The sequence below is a fragment of the Saccopteryx bilineata genome, chromosome 7, assembly GCF_036850765.1.
Source record: "Saccopteryx bilineata isolate mSacBil1 chromosome 7, mSacBil1_pri_phased_curated, whole genome shotgun sequence".
NCBI classification, from domain to species: domain Eukaryota; kingdom Metazoa; phylum Chordata; class Mammalia; order Chiroptera; family Emballonuridae; genus Saccopteryx; species Saccopteryx bilineata.
Window position 1 is genome coordinate 58,313,505 of NC_089496.1, and position 14,291 is coordinate 58,327,795.

Below are 14,291 nucleotides of genomic sequence, written 5' to 3' on the forward strand. Positions count from 1 at the left end.
ATGAAATAGGCCCTGGCCAGTTGGCTCGGTGGTGGAGTGTCGGCCTGGTGTGCGGAAGTCCTGGGTTCAATTCCCGGCCAGGGCCCACAGGAGAGGTGCCCATCTGCTTCTCCACCCCTCCCCCTCTCCTTCCTCTCTGTCTCTCTCTTCCCCTCCCGCAGCCAAGGCTCCATTGGAGCAGGGATGGCCCGGGCGCTGGGGATGGCTCCTTGGCCTCTGCCCCAGGCGCTGCAGTGGCTCTGGTCACGGTGGAGCGACGCCCCAGAGGGGCAGAGCATCGCCCCCTGGTGGGCAGAGCATCGCCCCCTGGTGGGCGTGCTGGGTGGATCCCGGTCGGGCGCATGCGGGAGTCTGTCTGGCTGTCTCTCCCCGTTTCCAGCTTCGGAAAGGTACAAAAAAAAAAAAATCAGTAAAAAAAAAAAAAAAAAAAGGTATGAAATACACATCCACATAAAATTGCATTCAACATTCATAGATAATCCACTACAACCAAATTTCCTGATGCGCACTAAGCTGTTATTCCCAAGATGCACACGAGGTGGCAGCAAAAAACACACTTAGAACGTTTTTTAAAGTAACCATATTGTTATTATAAAGCAAGTACCAAGGAACTTCAAGGGATTAAAATTATATAAAGTATAAATAACCCTCAAAATATATAACCATCACAGTTACAAAATAATTTCAACTTAATAAAAATACAACTAACCAAAAATGACGGGCAAATGTGCATTCTTAAATTCCAATATTAGAGAAAGAAGCTGAAAGTTCTCAAGATTTGTGTCCTTAAAAACCAAAAATAGTAAATTAAATTCACCAAAAATAGAAAAAAGAAAATGTGTATGTAGAATTGTCTAGGAGGGTATATACTTAAAATAGTAGTTTACACCTTTTTGGAATAACTTAAATTTTTGTTATTAATCTGCAACAAAGAAAAACCATTTACATTTTGGAAGAAAATGTACTAGCAGAAACATAATTTTAAAATACTAATACAGGTGTCCCCAAACTACAGCCTGTGGGCCGCATGCAGCTCCCTGAGGCCATTTATCTGGCCCCCAACTGCACTTCCGGAAGGGGCATCTCTTTCATTGGTGGTCAGTGAGAGGAGCATTATATGTGGCAGCCCTCCAACGGACTGAGGGACAGTGAACTGGCCCCCTGTGTGAAAAGTCTGGGGACCCCTGACTGTTGTAGTAACACCTAAGCCTTTCTTTTGCTTACCCATCCTAGTCTCGTGTCAGTCAGTGGGGAATAAAACGTTTTTTTCTAATTATTTAGCCCTATTGGTTCTAAATCTTTTTTTTTTAGTGAGAGAGAGAACTGAAGGGAGAGATGAGAAGCATTAAGTCATAGTCACGACACTTCAGTTGTTCATTGATTACTTTCTCATGTGCTTTGACAGGGGCTCAGGCCAAGCCAGTGAACCTCTGCACAAGCCAGCAACCTTGGGATAATCTTGATCATCCTGCACTCAAGCCAGTGACCTCAGGGTTTCGAACTTGGGTCCTCAGCGTCCCAGGTCCACTGTGCCACCACCGGTCAGGCAAGGTTGAATCCTTATCAATATTCAGCCTGGTCCTGTCTACAGTCCCCCAAACACACTCATTTCTTCACTCCTCCTGTTGACAACTCTGGTCAATTCACGCTCGTGTGAGCTGTGCTTTCTGAGAGCTGTCCCTGGGGGAACTCCCTGCAGCCGGGCTCTGCTGCACGCCTGTCCCTGCGGCCATGGCTGATGGGACAAGGGAGCCCGGGTGCAGGGCGGAGCAACCACAGGTGAGAAGCAGATACAGAAAGGCTGTTCGGGGGGTTGGAGGTTGTCCCAATTTCACCTGCAAGATGTGCGTGTTTCTGTTGTTTGTCCCGTCCACTGGAGAGGAGGACACTGCTACCCTGCAAAGAGGGTCCAGGGAACATGAGTGCTGGTCCCAAGGTTCCCAAGGCCCAGCTGTGCCCTTCCCTGAAATTCTGGGTCAGCCCTGAAATTCCAAAACAGTGACCTTCACCCACTTTTGTTTCTTCCTGTATCAGTTCTATTTGGGGCATTTCCGTCATTTGCAGCCTAAGGGTTCCCAGCGAGCCCAAGTGCCTGGCCCTGTCACGAGGCCTCGGTGAGAATGTGGGCAGCATGGAACCCGTGGGTGGGGACTTCAGTCTGTGCAGAAACCCAACTCCATCCCCCTTGGCAGCTCTCGGTGAGGAGCAACCCGTGTGCTGCGACTCTGCCCCACAAACTCTCACATCTCCAGACTTCCTCCCATGCCTCTGTTACAGTGACGTCCCTAATGCTCCAGGACCCCCCCCCCCAGAATGACAATGGAGAGATCCAGAAACCCCAAATAAAAGCCACTGCACACACCAGTCAGCACCCACGTGGATCATTGTGCCTCACAAATAAACACAGGCTCCTCAGCGGTGGGACCTTAACTCTTTTATTAATTTAAGGTGAACACTGTATTTGCTCTGTGGGTTTCCTCTTCGGAGTTGTGGGTTCACTCAACACCTGCTGGTTTCCCCAGCTCACAGGGACAAGTCGGATGTGTACAAAGGGGCAGCAGAACCAAATGGAGACGTACAAGCTCGAAAAAATTTAAGGCAAATGTTACTCCCCTGTCACAGGGAGTCGATCAAGCAGATCTGTGCATTTCAATGAAAATATATGAAATATTTGTCAAAATAATTAACATCGGTAAAAATCAGAACACGTAGCTTATAAAATGCCTACACAGGTTTGGCAGAAAGAGACCCAAGTGCACCGCCAGGCTCCTGGGACAGTCGGACCCAGGGACAGCCACCTGGAGAGCAAGTCTCTGCAGGACCAGCAGCCACATCGGCTTCGGTAGCAGTTCTGCAACCTGGGACGTGTCAGGTGAACAATTCTGGGCGAGAGGAATCGCTGGACCTGGGGCACCTTTGCTTGCCCCCGGACGCCTCCTGCAGACCCTCCTCAGGAAACTCTGGGTCAGCTGGAGGTGGGCATTTGGGCCATGAGAGCCCTAGAGACACAGACAGAAGGTGGTGATAGGGACGCTGGGCTCACTCAAAGGAGAAGGCTCCGGGAAAGAGAGAACCTCCCCCTCGGGGTCTGGAATCTGGCTGTCTGAGCCCCCACAGCGATGTCAGAAGCCGCTGACTAGGTAGAAAAAGAAGCTCTGTCCCCAGTGGTCAGACACTTGATGCCCCCAGATCTATCTCTTTTATGGTCTGGCCAAGCCGTCCCCCACACAGCTCTGTGGCAGCCACAGGAGCAGGTGTGGGGCTCCCCCTTCCTCCCACCTGGCACAGCCAGGTTCTGGGGGCGGGACCTGGTGGCTGAGATTCTGGTTGCTGCTCTAAAGCCCGGGGAGAGAGGCTGTGTCTTGACTTTCCGCTTTGGTCTTGAAGGTTCAGTAAACTGTTGGTCCCAAGGCCGCCCTGGAGCTGGTGCTGTGGACTCCCAGGACACGCTGGGTTTGTCAGAGAACGCTGTGTAGCTGAGGACATCGCTGCTCCTGGAACACCTCCTGAAGGCCCCCCTCTCCTGGTGCCCCGAGATGCTGCCGAAGGACTTGCTCCCGGCAGGGCAGAGCTGGCAGGTCAGGGGGCTCCCTGGAAACGGGCTCTGGCCCAGTCTGGAGGCAGGTGGACGGACAGACAGATGGATGGGAGCAGTCTGTCCCTCTGCGGGTGGCAGGGTCCCTACCCGGCCAGGAGGCACGTGCGGCAGCAGAACTGAATGAAGAGCTTTCGCTCACAGAGCCGGTTGGACTTCACCATCTCGCAGAACGTCTCATCGGCTGGGGCCCCCAAGAGAGAAAGGGCACGTGTCAGACCTGGGGACCTGTTTGGTTGTTCTGACCACCCCACGGTGCTAGCCCCGGTGGTGCTCCAGGCCAAGGGGTCACAGGAGGAGGGAGAGAGGCAGCCAGGTCTGCCCTCACGGCCATCCCTGTGACCTGTGACTCTCCGGGCATGGCAGGGGTGGCACATCGCACGAAGGGGTTCCTGCTGAGTCTGGGAGACAAGGATTCAGGGAGCCTGGGGGGCTGGGGGCCAGGAGAACTTCTGGGCTGTGCCAATGGGACCTCAGTGCCATGTGAACCTCAGTCCAGATGCCTGTGCTAAGGGTGGGGGGCTCAGGAGGGAGACCGGGGAGGCAGGGGACAGCCTAGAAGGGGCAGGCAGAGGAGAGCCATGCAGACCAGCTGGCCCTGCTCTTGGCTTTCGAGACCCTCCTGTGAGCACCTCACTGTCCTGCCTGAGCACGTGACTTCCTACACAGGGAACGTCCTGGCCTTTGAAGCATTTTCTCCAAAAGGATTTCAGGTCTCCCTGAGTTCCTGCTTTCACAGCCCACCCTGGTCTCCCCATCTACTGAGAGAACCAGGGCTCTCCCACGCCACTGAGGTGGCTCCTCCCTTGACCCTCAAGTGTGAGCTCCAGTCAGGCACAGACCCTCAGGCCTCCTGACTTGACCTCCAAGGTCAGGCCTCTCAGAATGGAAGTCACCACATGCAGGCCCCTTGGGGTTGAAGGCATGAGAGTGGAATGGTACAAGGACATAATCATTTCTAAAAGGCACTCAACTAACCAATCACCAGTAGCTGGGTTGTGGCAGGAGTGTGTCTGGTCAACCTGAGTGGCCTGAAGGGGAGGGAGGGAGACTAGAGGAGGCCTGGGGGGGCAGGAGGGCAAAGGAGGGGAAGCATGTATGCTCAGAGGGCTGCCTTTTCCATGTGTTCTTTTCCGTCCCCTTGTGACCCGAAGCCGGCGGGCTTACTCCTCCGAGGGCAATCCCGCAGGTAATGTGGGGAGGGTGCACCTGTCACCACGAGAGCTCACCGTTGCTACAGGTGTGGTTGGTGATGCACGAGGTCCCCAGCTGCGTGAAGCCCTGCTTACATCGGCTACAGTTTCTGCTGGAGCCCTCACAGCTCAGGCAGTTCTCGTCACACCTGTGCGGGGACACGTGTTCCCGCTGCCAAACAGAAAGGAGGCCCACCCTCTCCAGGCCCCTGCCCTCCAGACCCCTGCCCCTCGCTGCGGCCGTGTCTCCTGCGATGGGCTCACACCCTGGCCAAGCGTCGGCACACCCTTCCTCCCGTCTGACCGCTCTCTTCCCCGGGCAGGCGAGGACAGTCTGTCCACAGAGCAGAGCATGCCCAAGGCTGACAGGCCCCGGCCTCCAAGGCTTCATCTCTGTCACCTGGACATCCCTATGCACTTGCGGGCTCTGGATGATGCCCCTCCAGGTATGTGACAAAGCTGATTTGGGAGCTGGCCTGGGGACTGCTGCTGCCTACCAGACTGACCTTCCTGGGTGGTGCTGTGGCCTCTTGTCTGGAGTGGGAGCAGGGGTGAGGGGGGATGTCCTGCTCTGGGGCCACATCTGGGCCAGGGCTCCACCTGATGCCTTTTCTGAGCTGAGCTCCCGGGGACTGGTCTCCCCAGCACACAGGTCCACTGCCCGCTTCCTGTCCTACTGTGTGGATGCATCCTGACCGTGGCACAGCTGGGGGCCCCAGGGCTCTGCTACTGGGGTGTGAGCACCACCAGGCAGGTACCTGGGTCTGCTTCCTGCCCTGTCCCAGCTACACGGTGCCTGGCACACAGGAGGTGCACCTTGCCTGCAGGCGTCCCCTGCTCTGAGAACGGTTTCTGCTTGCCCACCTCAGAGGCGAGATGCTGCACAGCAGTCCCCCAGCTCCCGGGCAAGGGGACTGCCCACCTTGGCCCTCTCACCACCCCTCAGCGGGCACAGGAACCACAGTTCCCGGAGGTCTGGGTCTGACCGGGAAGACCGTCGACGGGCACGTACCTCCAGCACACTTTGTGGGGCAGACCCAGCATCTCCTCTGGGTAGTAGCCCTCACCACAGGCCTGCACACACTTCCAGTCCTGGAAGTGGAAGTCTGTGGCACAGTGAATACACTCGTCTTTGCTGGGTCCTGTGGGAAAAGCAGCAGCTATCAGGGACTGCCCGCCCACCTTCTGTCCCCGGCCTGCTGGAGGGTCTCTGAGAGCGACTGCTGCTCATCTGTCCCCTGGCCACCACCACAGCTGGACTTCAGGTGCCCGCTGTGTGTCTGCACTTGGCTCTCCTCACTTGCTCCTGGGAGGTCGGCCCACCCCTCACAGCTGGGGACATGGAGGCCTGAGCCCCACGTTCCCCCAATCTGACTCATGCTGGTAGCCATGATTCCACAGCCTTCCTTTCCCACCAGACCAGGCCACATGTGTCTCCAAGACCGGACATGTGGCCACACCAAATGGACATGTACTGTGAGCCCACAATACACACACAGACTGGACTTCAGAGCCTCAGCAGAAGAAAGAATGAAAGTCATTTTTTTACATTGATGATATATGTTCAAACAACAGTATTTCAGATACATCAGGTTAATTAAGATATTATGTTAGCATGATTTTCCCCTGCTTCTCTAGAAAACTTATAATGCACCCTATTTCTGTTGGACAGACCGTGTACATGACGAGGAGACGGAAAGATGACGTCTGGTGGGAAAGGTGTGGACAGGTGTTTGGTACAGATGACAGGACAGAGAAGAAACAAGAGGGGCTCCCGGGGAGGGCGTGGTGGCCGAGGACAGGTGCTTCTGACACAGCGCACACCGGACACGAAGCACGGAAATGGGGTCCCTGTCCCCGAGGCTGCCGTGGGTAGATACACACGTCCCAGGATCTCAGAAAGAACCCGGGCAGGCGGGCACGGGGAGGAGGGCAGACATCCAGACACCGTAGGTCTGCTGGGTACGAACCCTGTGGTGACAGAGGGCTGCAGTGAGGGAGAGCCAGCAGAGGCTGGACACTGTCAGCCACCAGCCATCCGGAGCCACAGGAAAAGAACAGTGAATGGAAATACTGACGGCAAAAGCATTAGCACAGCACAGGCCTGAGGTTTACAGATTCAAGTGTCTGTGACATTTGACTGAGTGACGTCAGCAATGCTCTTCAGTCAACCTGGGCCAGGCACCCACCAAGTCTCAGAAACAAAGAATAAGAAAGAGACAAAAAGGCCACAGGCAGCCCTGGCCAGTTGGCTCAGTGGCAGAGCATCAGCCTGGCATGTGGAAGTCCCGGGTTCGATTCCCGGTCAGTGCATACAGGAGAAGTGCCCATCTGCTTCTCCACCCTTACCCCTCTCTTTCCTTTCTCTCTCTTCCCCACTCGCAGCCAAGGCTCCATTGGAGCAAAGTTGGCCCGGGCGCTGAGGATGGCTCCATGGCCTCCACCTCAGGTGCTAGAATGGCTCCAGTTGCAACAGAGCAATGCCCCAGATGGGCAAAACATCACCCCCTGGTGGGCATGCCAGGTAGATCCTGGTCAGGCATATGTGGGAGTCTGTCTCTCTGCCTCCCCACTTCTCATTTCAGAAAAATACAAAAATAATAATAATAATAAAAAAGGCCACAGGGTAAACAGCTGGGAGCAGCCGCTGTGCTCCTTGTGCTGGGCCCAGCTCTGTGGGGCTTCCAGGGGGGCCCAGAAGGGACGTCTCCTCCTGGCTGCAAGGGTTCCGGGGTGCCCACTGCTGGAGAGCACAGCCTACAGCCACGTGGGGTCACATGTCCACAGCAGGAGAGGCACCCATCATGCCCCATCTCCCAGGACCTGGGCTACGGCAACTGTGACCTAGCAGACACCTGATTCTCGATGGTGACAGCAGCAACGAGCTCCACCTAACGGGCAATTCTCAGAACAAGGACGACAGTGCTGGGTGAGGAAGGAGACTCGGGAGAAGACAGCTGGGAACACGTCTGAGACCACAGACTCCGGACGCATTCCCACACCCAAGTGCAAATGACTCGCAGCACGAAGCCTAATAAAGCAAAGGCATTCTCACTGTTCTGCATAAACACAGTGCCTGGGAGACATCTGTGCTGTCATCTCGGTGGGGAATTTTAAGACATAAACTTTCTTATGGAAGTAGTTTTCTCTGTGACTAAAGTGTTCACAATAAGCAAAGACAGGTACACAGAACGAGGGCACTGTTTTAAAGCCTCCTTCCCTTCAGCACCTGAACCACCCTCGTCTCTGAGTCTACAGCGTCGCGTCCAGGACTGTGCCTTCTTGTGCAAGCACGGAGCTGCAGACAGGCCCGCTCACGAGCAGTCCGCAGCCTGCTCAGCTGGGAAACCCAGGCTGATCATTCTAAGAGCACCCCAGTGGCCCTGGCTGGATAGAAGGTCAACCCAGCATGCCAAAGGTCACAGGTTCAATCTCCAGTCAGAACACCTATAAGCAACCAGTGATCGCACAACTAAAACTGAACTAAGTAAAATCAGTTGACTTTTCTCTCTCTCCCCCACTCCCCACTCCCCCCCCAATTCAATGAAAGCAAATTCTTTAATTCTTTTTATCAATTTTAGGAGGAGAGGAAGGGAGAGAGAAAGAGCAGGAACATCGATCTGGTGCTATATCTGCCCTGACCAGGAACCAAACCAGCAACCTCTGTACTTCGGGACAATGTTCTAACCAACCTAGCGACCCAGCCTGGGATACAAAATTTATTTTCAAGTATGACATTCTGACTTTTCTTTTTTAGCTTGTAAAATTGTAATACTGTCGGTAACATAAAATCTTTTTAATTGTACAGCTTAGTGGTATTAGGTACATTCACATGTTGTGCAACCATCACCACCATCCATCCATTCATCATCCTCAGACAGACATTTTCATCTTACCAAACTCAAACTTCACATCTGTAAACAGTAACCCATCCTCCCTCCCTCCTGCCCCTGCCAGGGCCTGTGTGACTTTACTGCTACAAACCCCTGGCCTACTGAGGAACCCTAAGGCCTTCTTGGTTTGAAGAGGGTTCGGCCACCCCCCTGCGTCACCCAGGTCCCGGGATGGCGCGGCACAGCGAAACCCAGGCCTGTGCGGCCGTGAACTCACCCACACAGGTGCGACAGGTGTGGTGGCAGTCCCCACACTTGACCAGCTCGGAATCGAAGTAGGTGCCCGGCTCACAGTCAGGGACGCAGCTGCCCCATGCAATGCTGTTGGAGGGGGAAAAGGCAGATTTTGACATCCCTTCCGAATTCTAATTAAATGAAGATTTGCCCTCAAGGTCTTTCATGAGAGAAAATGCAAGTCGCTGAAGCCCAGCTCTCTGAGTTGACAAAGGTTCTGAGCAGACATAAGCGGAAAAGCGGTTCTGATTCTGGAGGAGGTCCAGCTGGGAGGGTTGTTCTGGGCCCGAAAGCAGGACCATTGCCAGCAGGTGGCTGGCGGGACCCGGGTCCATCTCCGAAGCCCCAGGACCCAGGTCCTGGTGCAGACGGCCAGGTCCTCCCATTCTCTCCTGGTCTGTGATGGCTTCTCCTCACTGGCACTAACCAAACCTGAACCCGACCCAAGAGGAGGACTTGAGCGTGTGAGGGTCACCCCTGGTGACAGGTGGGCAGTCTCACTGTCTCGAGCCCTCTGCAATCTTAACAACACTTACAAAACCTGGATGGGCTCCCGCCTCTGTCCTTCACCATAAACTTGAACTCAAATCCCCTCCCGGGACCCGGCAGGACCTGCCTCTCTGGCTCCCGTCTTCCTCTCGCACCTCCACGGTCAAGGCTTAGGGAGGAGACTGCCACTCGGCCGTCCACTCCAGGTCCTTTCCCCGCCATGTCCTAGCTGTGCAACCAGACCCAGACCCCAGAAAAGTCCGCTAACCTCTCTGAGTCCCCATGTCCTCTCCTCTTTGTCGGGATAATCATGGTTCCTGCACAGCAGTGCTGTTTTGGGGGCTAAATGAGCAAATACTCGTAAGATGTTGGTGAGAGTCTGGCACCGGGCAGTGTGAATACACATCAGACACTCTGCTTCTTCACTCCCAAGAGCACACTGTGCTCGATGCACATGCTGTGAGTGCACCTGACACTCGACACGTGGGACTGGTGTCCTGGGTGCGTCAGACACACAGAATCCTGCATGAGGGATATGGCGGGGGTAACCATGGACAGCAGACACCCAGGGCCCTTCCTGCTCACGGAGCCAGTTCCATCCAGTCCTTAAACGCACATTCTTCCTGCACGTCAGCCCTCAGAGCTGGGTGGCAGGAGACGCAGCTCTAATGGGGCAGCAGTGACTTGGAGCCTCGGCTCACGAGGACGCTGGGCAATAAAAGGGAGCTTCCTGTGGGTTATGGCCAGCGATAAAACACCTGCTTCTGTCTGCATTGCTGCGTTTTCTCCCTGAGACACTGTTCGTCTGGGGGCGGTTGACGTCCTCTCCTCCAGAACCCAGGGGCACAAAGAGAGGCCCTGGGACCTTCCAGAACTTCCCCGGTGGGGTGGGTCCCACTGACTTGGAACCATGGAGCCTCCCTGACACCTTCAGCTTCCAGCCTGGGGTCGAGGAGCCCTGGCCGGAGGTGACATCACAACTGCAGCTCCCAGGCCTCCTGCTGCAACCACCTCATTGTCCCCTCTGTCTCCTGGGGAACTGGTTCATTAATGCATCCTGTCACTGCCGTGCACCTAACAGGGTTAGAGGACAGCAGGTGTGCACATGGCCCTGGGGGCCTGCTTCTCTCCTGCCCTCAACCAGGTCAGAAAAGAGGGTCAGGCCCACGAATGCTGCTGCAGCAGCTACGTGCTCCCCAGGGCAACTTCCTCTCCTGGCAGAAACGTGAGTGATGTTGACGCCCACATCAGAGGTGCTGTGGAGACCAGACATGGGTGTGCAGCTCCTCCTCACACCCTCCACCAAGGAACCCCTCTGCCGGTGCCCTCGGCCTGGATGACAGGGAGGCTGGCAGGGAGGGCCTGGGCCTGACACAGCCTGGCACAGCATCCTCCTCCTCCCTGGGGGCCTGCCAGAAATGCAGAGTCCCAGGCTCCAGCCTGGATGACAGGGAGGTCGGCAGGGAGGGCCTGGGCCTGGCACAGCCTGGCACAGCATCCTCCTCCTCCCTGGGGGCCTGCCAGAAATGCAGAGTCCCGGGCTCCAGTCAGAGATGCCTGGTCAGAATCTGTGTTTTCACAACAGCCTCGGTGACTCGGGGGCACTCCGTGGGGTGAGAAGCACTGTTCTCATCAACCTTCCCCCCAACTCTTGTCTCCTTTGTGTGACCCCAGTCAGTTCTTCTGAGTTTCCTTCCCAGTCTGTCCCCAGTGCTTCCCTCCAAGCTGCCCCTGCCACATCACAGCTGCCCATCCCCACACACGCAGGCCCTGGGTCCCAGACGGGCTGCCACGGCAGGCTGACCCTGTGGCAAATCATTTATGGCCCAACACAGCTCATCCCATCTCATCTTCCCAAGGCAGGGTGGCTCCACGCCCCCGTTTTACCAGAGGAAACAAAAATGTGATTTCAAGAGACTTTCCTGGAGGCGTGTGGACGGCAGGTGGACACTTCCCTTCTTTAACACGCAGAGCCTGTTTCCGGACTGCGGGAGGGTCCATGGCGTCATTCCAAGCGGTTACTTGGAGGAACAGGTAATGAGCATTTGGTTGCAGTAAATGCAGTTTGGCTGCATTGAATGGGCTAAACAACCATTTCAAAGTATTCTGATAAAAATCATGACCCCAGTACAATGTTTTTAAAGAGGATGTGTGTTGCGCTTGATAGAAGAGAGACAACAAGAAGTCTGATTTGGACAGACTCTTCATCTTTACCCTGAAAGGCTTCTGAAAATTTGGCTTTCTGTGAGAATTTGCAAAAACACAGCAAATCATTGAGTGGAAACGAGAGAGAGAGGTGACAGAAACGGGAAGGAGCAGAACTCCGTGTCTCACCTGAACCCCTCCTGGCAGACAGTGCACTTCTCCGCGTCACCCATGCACCTCTTACAGCTTGCGTGGCACTTCAGGCATTTTTTCTGACCTGAAGGAAGAGACGAGAAGGGAAGTGGGGGAATGCCGGCACGTCAGACCTGGGCCCACGGGGCTCCTGTCCCCAGCGGGGCTGACAGAGCAGCCGTCACCGGGCGTCAGCTCCAGGACGGATGATGCAGGAATCAGGCAGCCACGTTAGGACCACAAGCCCTGTGTCAGATGTCAGGGGTCTTAGCTCTTTTTTCTGCAATAAACCAAAGTCCACAGACAACGTGGGGGGCCCTGTCCAGAGGACACAAGCTCGGTTCTGCTAACTTCAACAGGACAGAAGCCAGTTCCTGGCTGACTGAGCAGAGATGACTCAGGGCCTTTGCACACATGACAGGGTGGAGCCTGAGGGTGCCCCTGAGCCCCCCACCAGCATCCTCCAGGGGTCTTTACTGAACACTCAGTGACCGTGGACATAGACACGCATAATCACCACAGCAGAACGGTGGCTTCTTTCACCTTGTTTAGGAATGACCCTCCATCCACTTGACCCAGACGCTCTCTCTGTCTCTTCCCGGGGAACCGAGTTGATGAAACACCGAGTGATGTCCTGGGCCCCAGAGTCCCCCACCTCTGCCCACTTCCTGAGACTGGCAGAGCTACCCACCTGGCTTCCCTGCTCTGAGTTCAAGACCCACCTGTGTCATCATTAGTCATGGGCTTTTTGTCACCTCTCAGCAATGTGCCCTCATGGCCCCTCTGGGGGATGTGGTCACTGTGTGCCGAGTACACCACAAACACTAGCCTCTTTAGCCAGCGGGCGGCACTGCATTTCTGGGGGGCTGCAAACTGTCTGTCTTCACTCACACCCACTGCAGCCCAGGAAGTCTTCCTAAGAGGGCCCTTCACCCAGTTTCGACCATCAAGTCCACAAGTGGGAGCCGACGACCCATCCGCCACCCCCACCTGCCTGTGCAAGCACTCTGCCAACACACCCAGGGCTGCAGGGGGGAGACAGTGCAGGGCAGGCGGCAGGGCACCCTGGAGGCCTTCCTGTTTTGATGTCTGAAGTCCCTGATGTCTGGTGTCAGTCATTGCTGACCCGAGAGCCGCTGGCCTGAGCTGTCTCTCTGCCTGTCCTCAGTAACAGAAGTTGACTTTCAGAAGTGAGATTCCACAAACCAGCAGGTTCATGTCAGCATCAGTGCACCTGCTCTGACCACGTCTGTGTGAGACTGGCCAGGAGCGCCCGGTCTGAAGGCTCTATGTCACCATCGCGCCATCCCTCCCCTGGTCAGAGTTCTTTCTCAGAGGGACGGGTGCACAGGGAGCAGAGGGCAGGAAAGTCCCACCGGGGAGGGAACCCCAGCCCAGGGAAGGGTAGACTCGTCATTTCAATGCCCAGCAACATGCATTTACCTTCATGAGCATAAGACCCGGCAGGACAGAGGGTCACGCCGGTGTTCATCTCCTGATGGTGGTAGAACCCACAGTGGCAAGACAGGCACTGGGTCGGACCCCTGCCCGAGCACATCTCACATCCCCTGTGGCACCGGCGACAGCGTCTGGCTGCTGGGTCCCCGAAGTAGCCCAAGGGGCACGTGCTCACGCACTTCCTGGAGGACCAGGAGCAGAGAGGGCCTTTGCAACACTCTGCCAACACGTCGTTCACCCCCTTCCCCAACCCCAGCAGCACAAATGCCACAGCCAGTTGAGCCCAGCCAGGGAAGAACAGAAGGCTGCAGGGAACCGTAGCTGTCCCGTCTGCCCCCCCTCCCAGAACACAGAGGCCCGGGGTGGGGGTGGGGGTGGGGGTCGAAGGTCGAAGGTAAAGGCATCCCTGGGAAGGCAGAGGCTGGGAACCCTGCCCTTTACACATCGCCCTAGGGAAGCACCATGTGACTGTGGAGCTACTGTGAAGACTGCGAATTTTGAATTTCAGAAGATTCAGCTCCAGCAAACCCTCCCCCCTGCCTTTGGCCTGGGTCTCCTGGCCAGTGAGCGGTCTGCAGCACGACTGCCTCTGCCCAGCACAGGGGAGCAGCTGTGTCTGACTTCCAATATGGGGTGAAGTCACGCTTGCACCTGCCACACCCCTGCCTACACCTGGGTGGGAGTGTGCCCCCCATGCATGCCCGCACCTCTGCCTACACCCGGGTGGGAGTGTGCCCCCCATGCATGCCCGCACCTCTGCCTACACCCTGGTGGGAGTGTGCCCCCCATGCATGCCCACCCCTCTGTCTACACCCTGGTGGGAGTGTGCCCCCATGCATGCCCACCCCTCTGTCTATACCCGGGTGGGAGTGTGCCCCCCATGCATGCCCACATCCTGCCTACACCCTGGTGGGAGTGTGCCCCTCATGCATGCCCACACCTCTGCCTACACCCTGGTGGGAGTGTGCCCCCCATGCATGCCCACACCTCTGCCTACACCCTGGTGGGAGTGTACCCCCCATGCATGCCCACACCCCTCTGCCTACACCCTGGTGGGAGTGTGCCCCCCATGCATGCCCACCCCTCTGCCTA

General features: G+C 56.1%; 1 protein-coding gene across 3 annotated transcripts in view; it reads right to left on the reverse strand.

The window, feature by feature from the left end:
* Window positions 1-2,414: 2,414 nt before the first annotated feature.
* The window catches only part of PCSK6 (proprotein convertase subtilisin/kexin type 6), a 102,562-nt gene continuing 90,685 nt past the window's right edge, over window positions 2,415-14,291 (reverse strand). For all 3 annotated transcript variants that reach the window (XM_066238559.1, XM_066238560.1, XM_066238557.1), the window contains 6 exons: window positions 13,185-13,381; window positions 11,739-11,826; window positions 8,899-9,002; window positions 5,801-5,930; window positions 4,825-4,937; window positions 2,415-3,779 (listed from right to left, as the gene is read on the reverse strand). In XM_066238559.1, coding sequence (XP_066094656.1) covers window positions 3,682-3,779; window positions 4,825-4,937; window positions 5,801-5,930; window positions 8,899-9,002; window positions 11,739-11,826; window positions 13,185-13,381 — 730 coding nt within the window. In that variant the 3' untranslated portion in view covers window positions 2,415-3,681. The remainder of the gene's footprint in view (window positions 3,780-4,824; window positions 4,938-5,800; window positions 5,931-8,898; window positions 9,003-11,738; window positions 11,827-13,184; window positions 13,382-14,291) is intronic.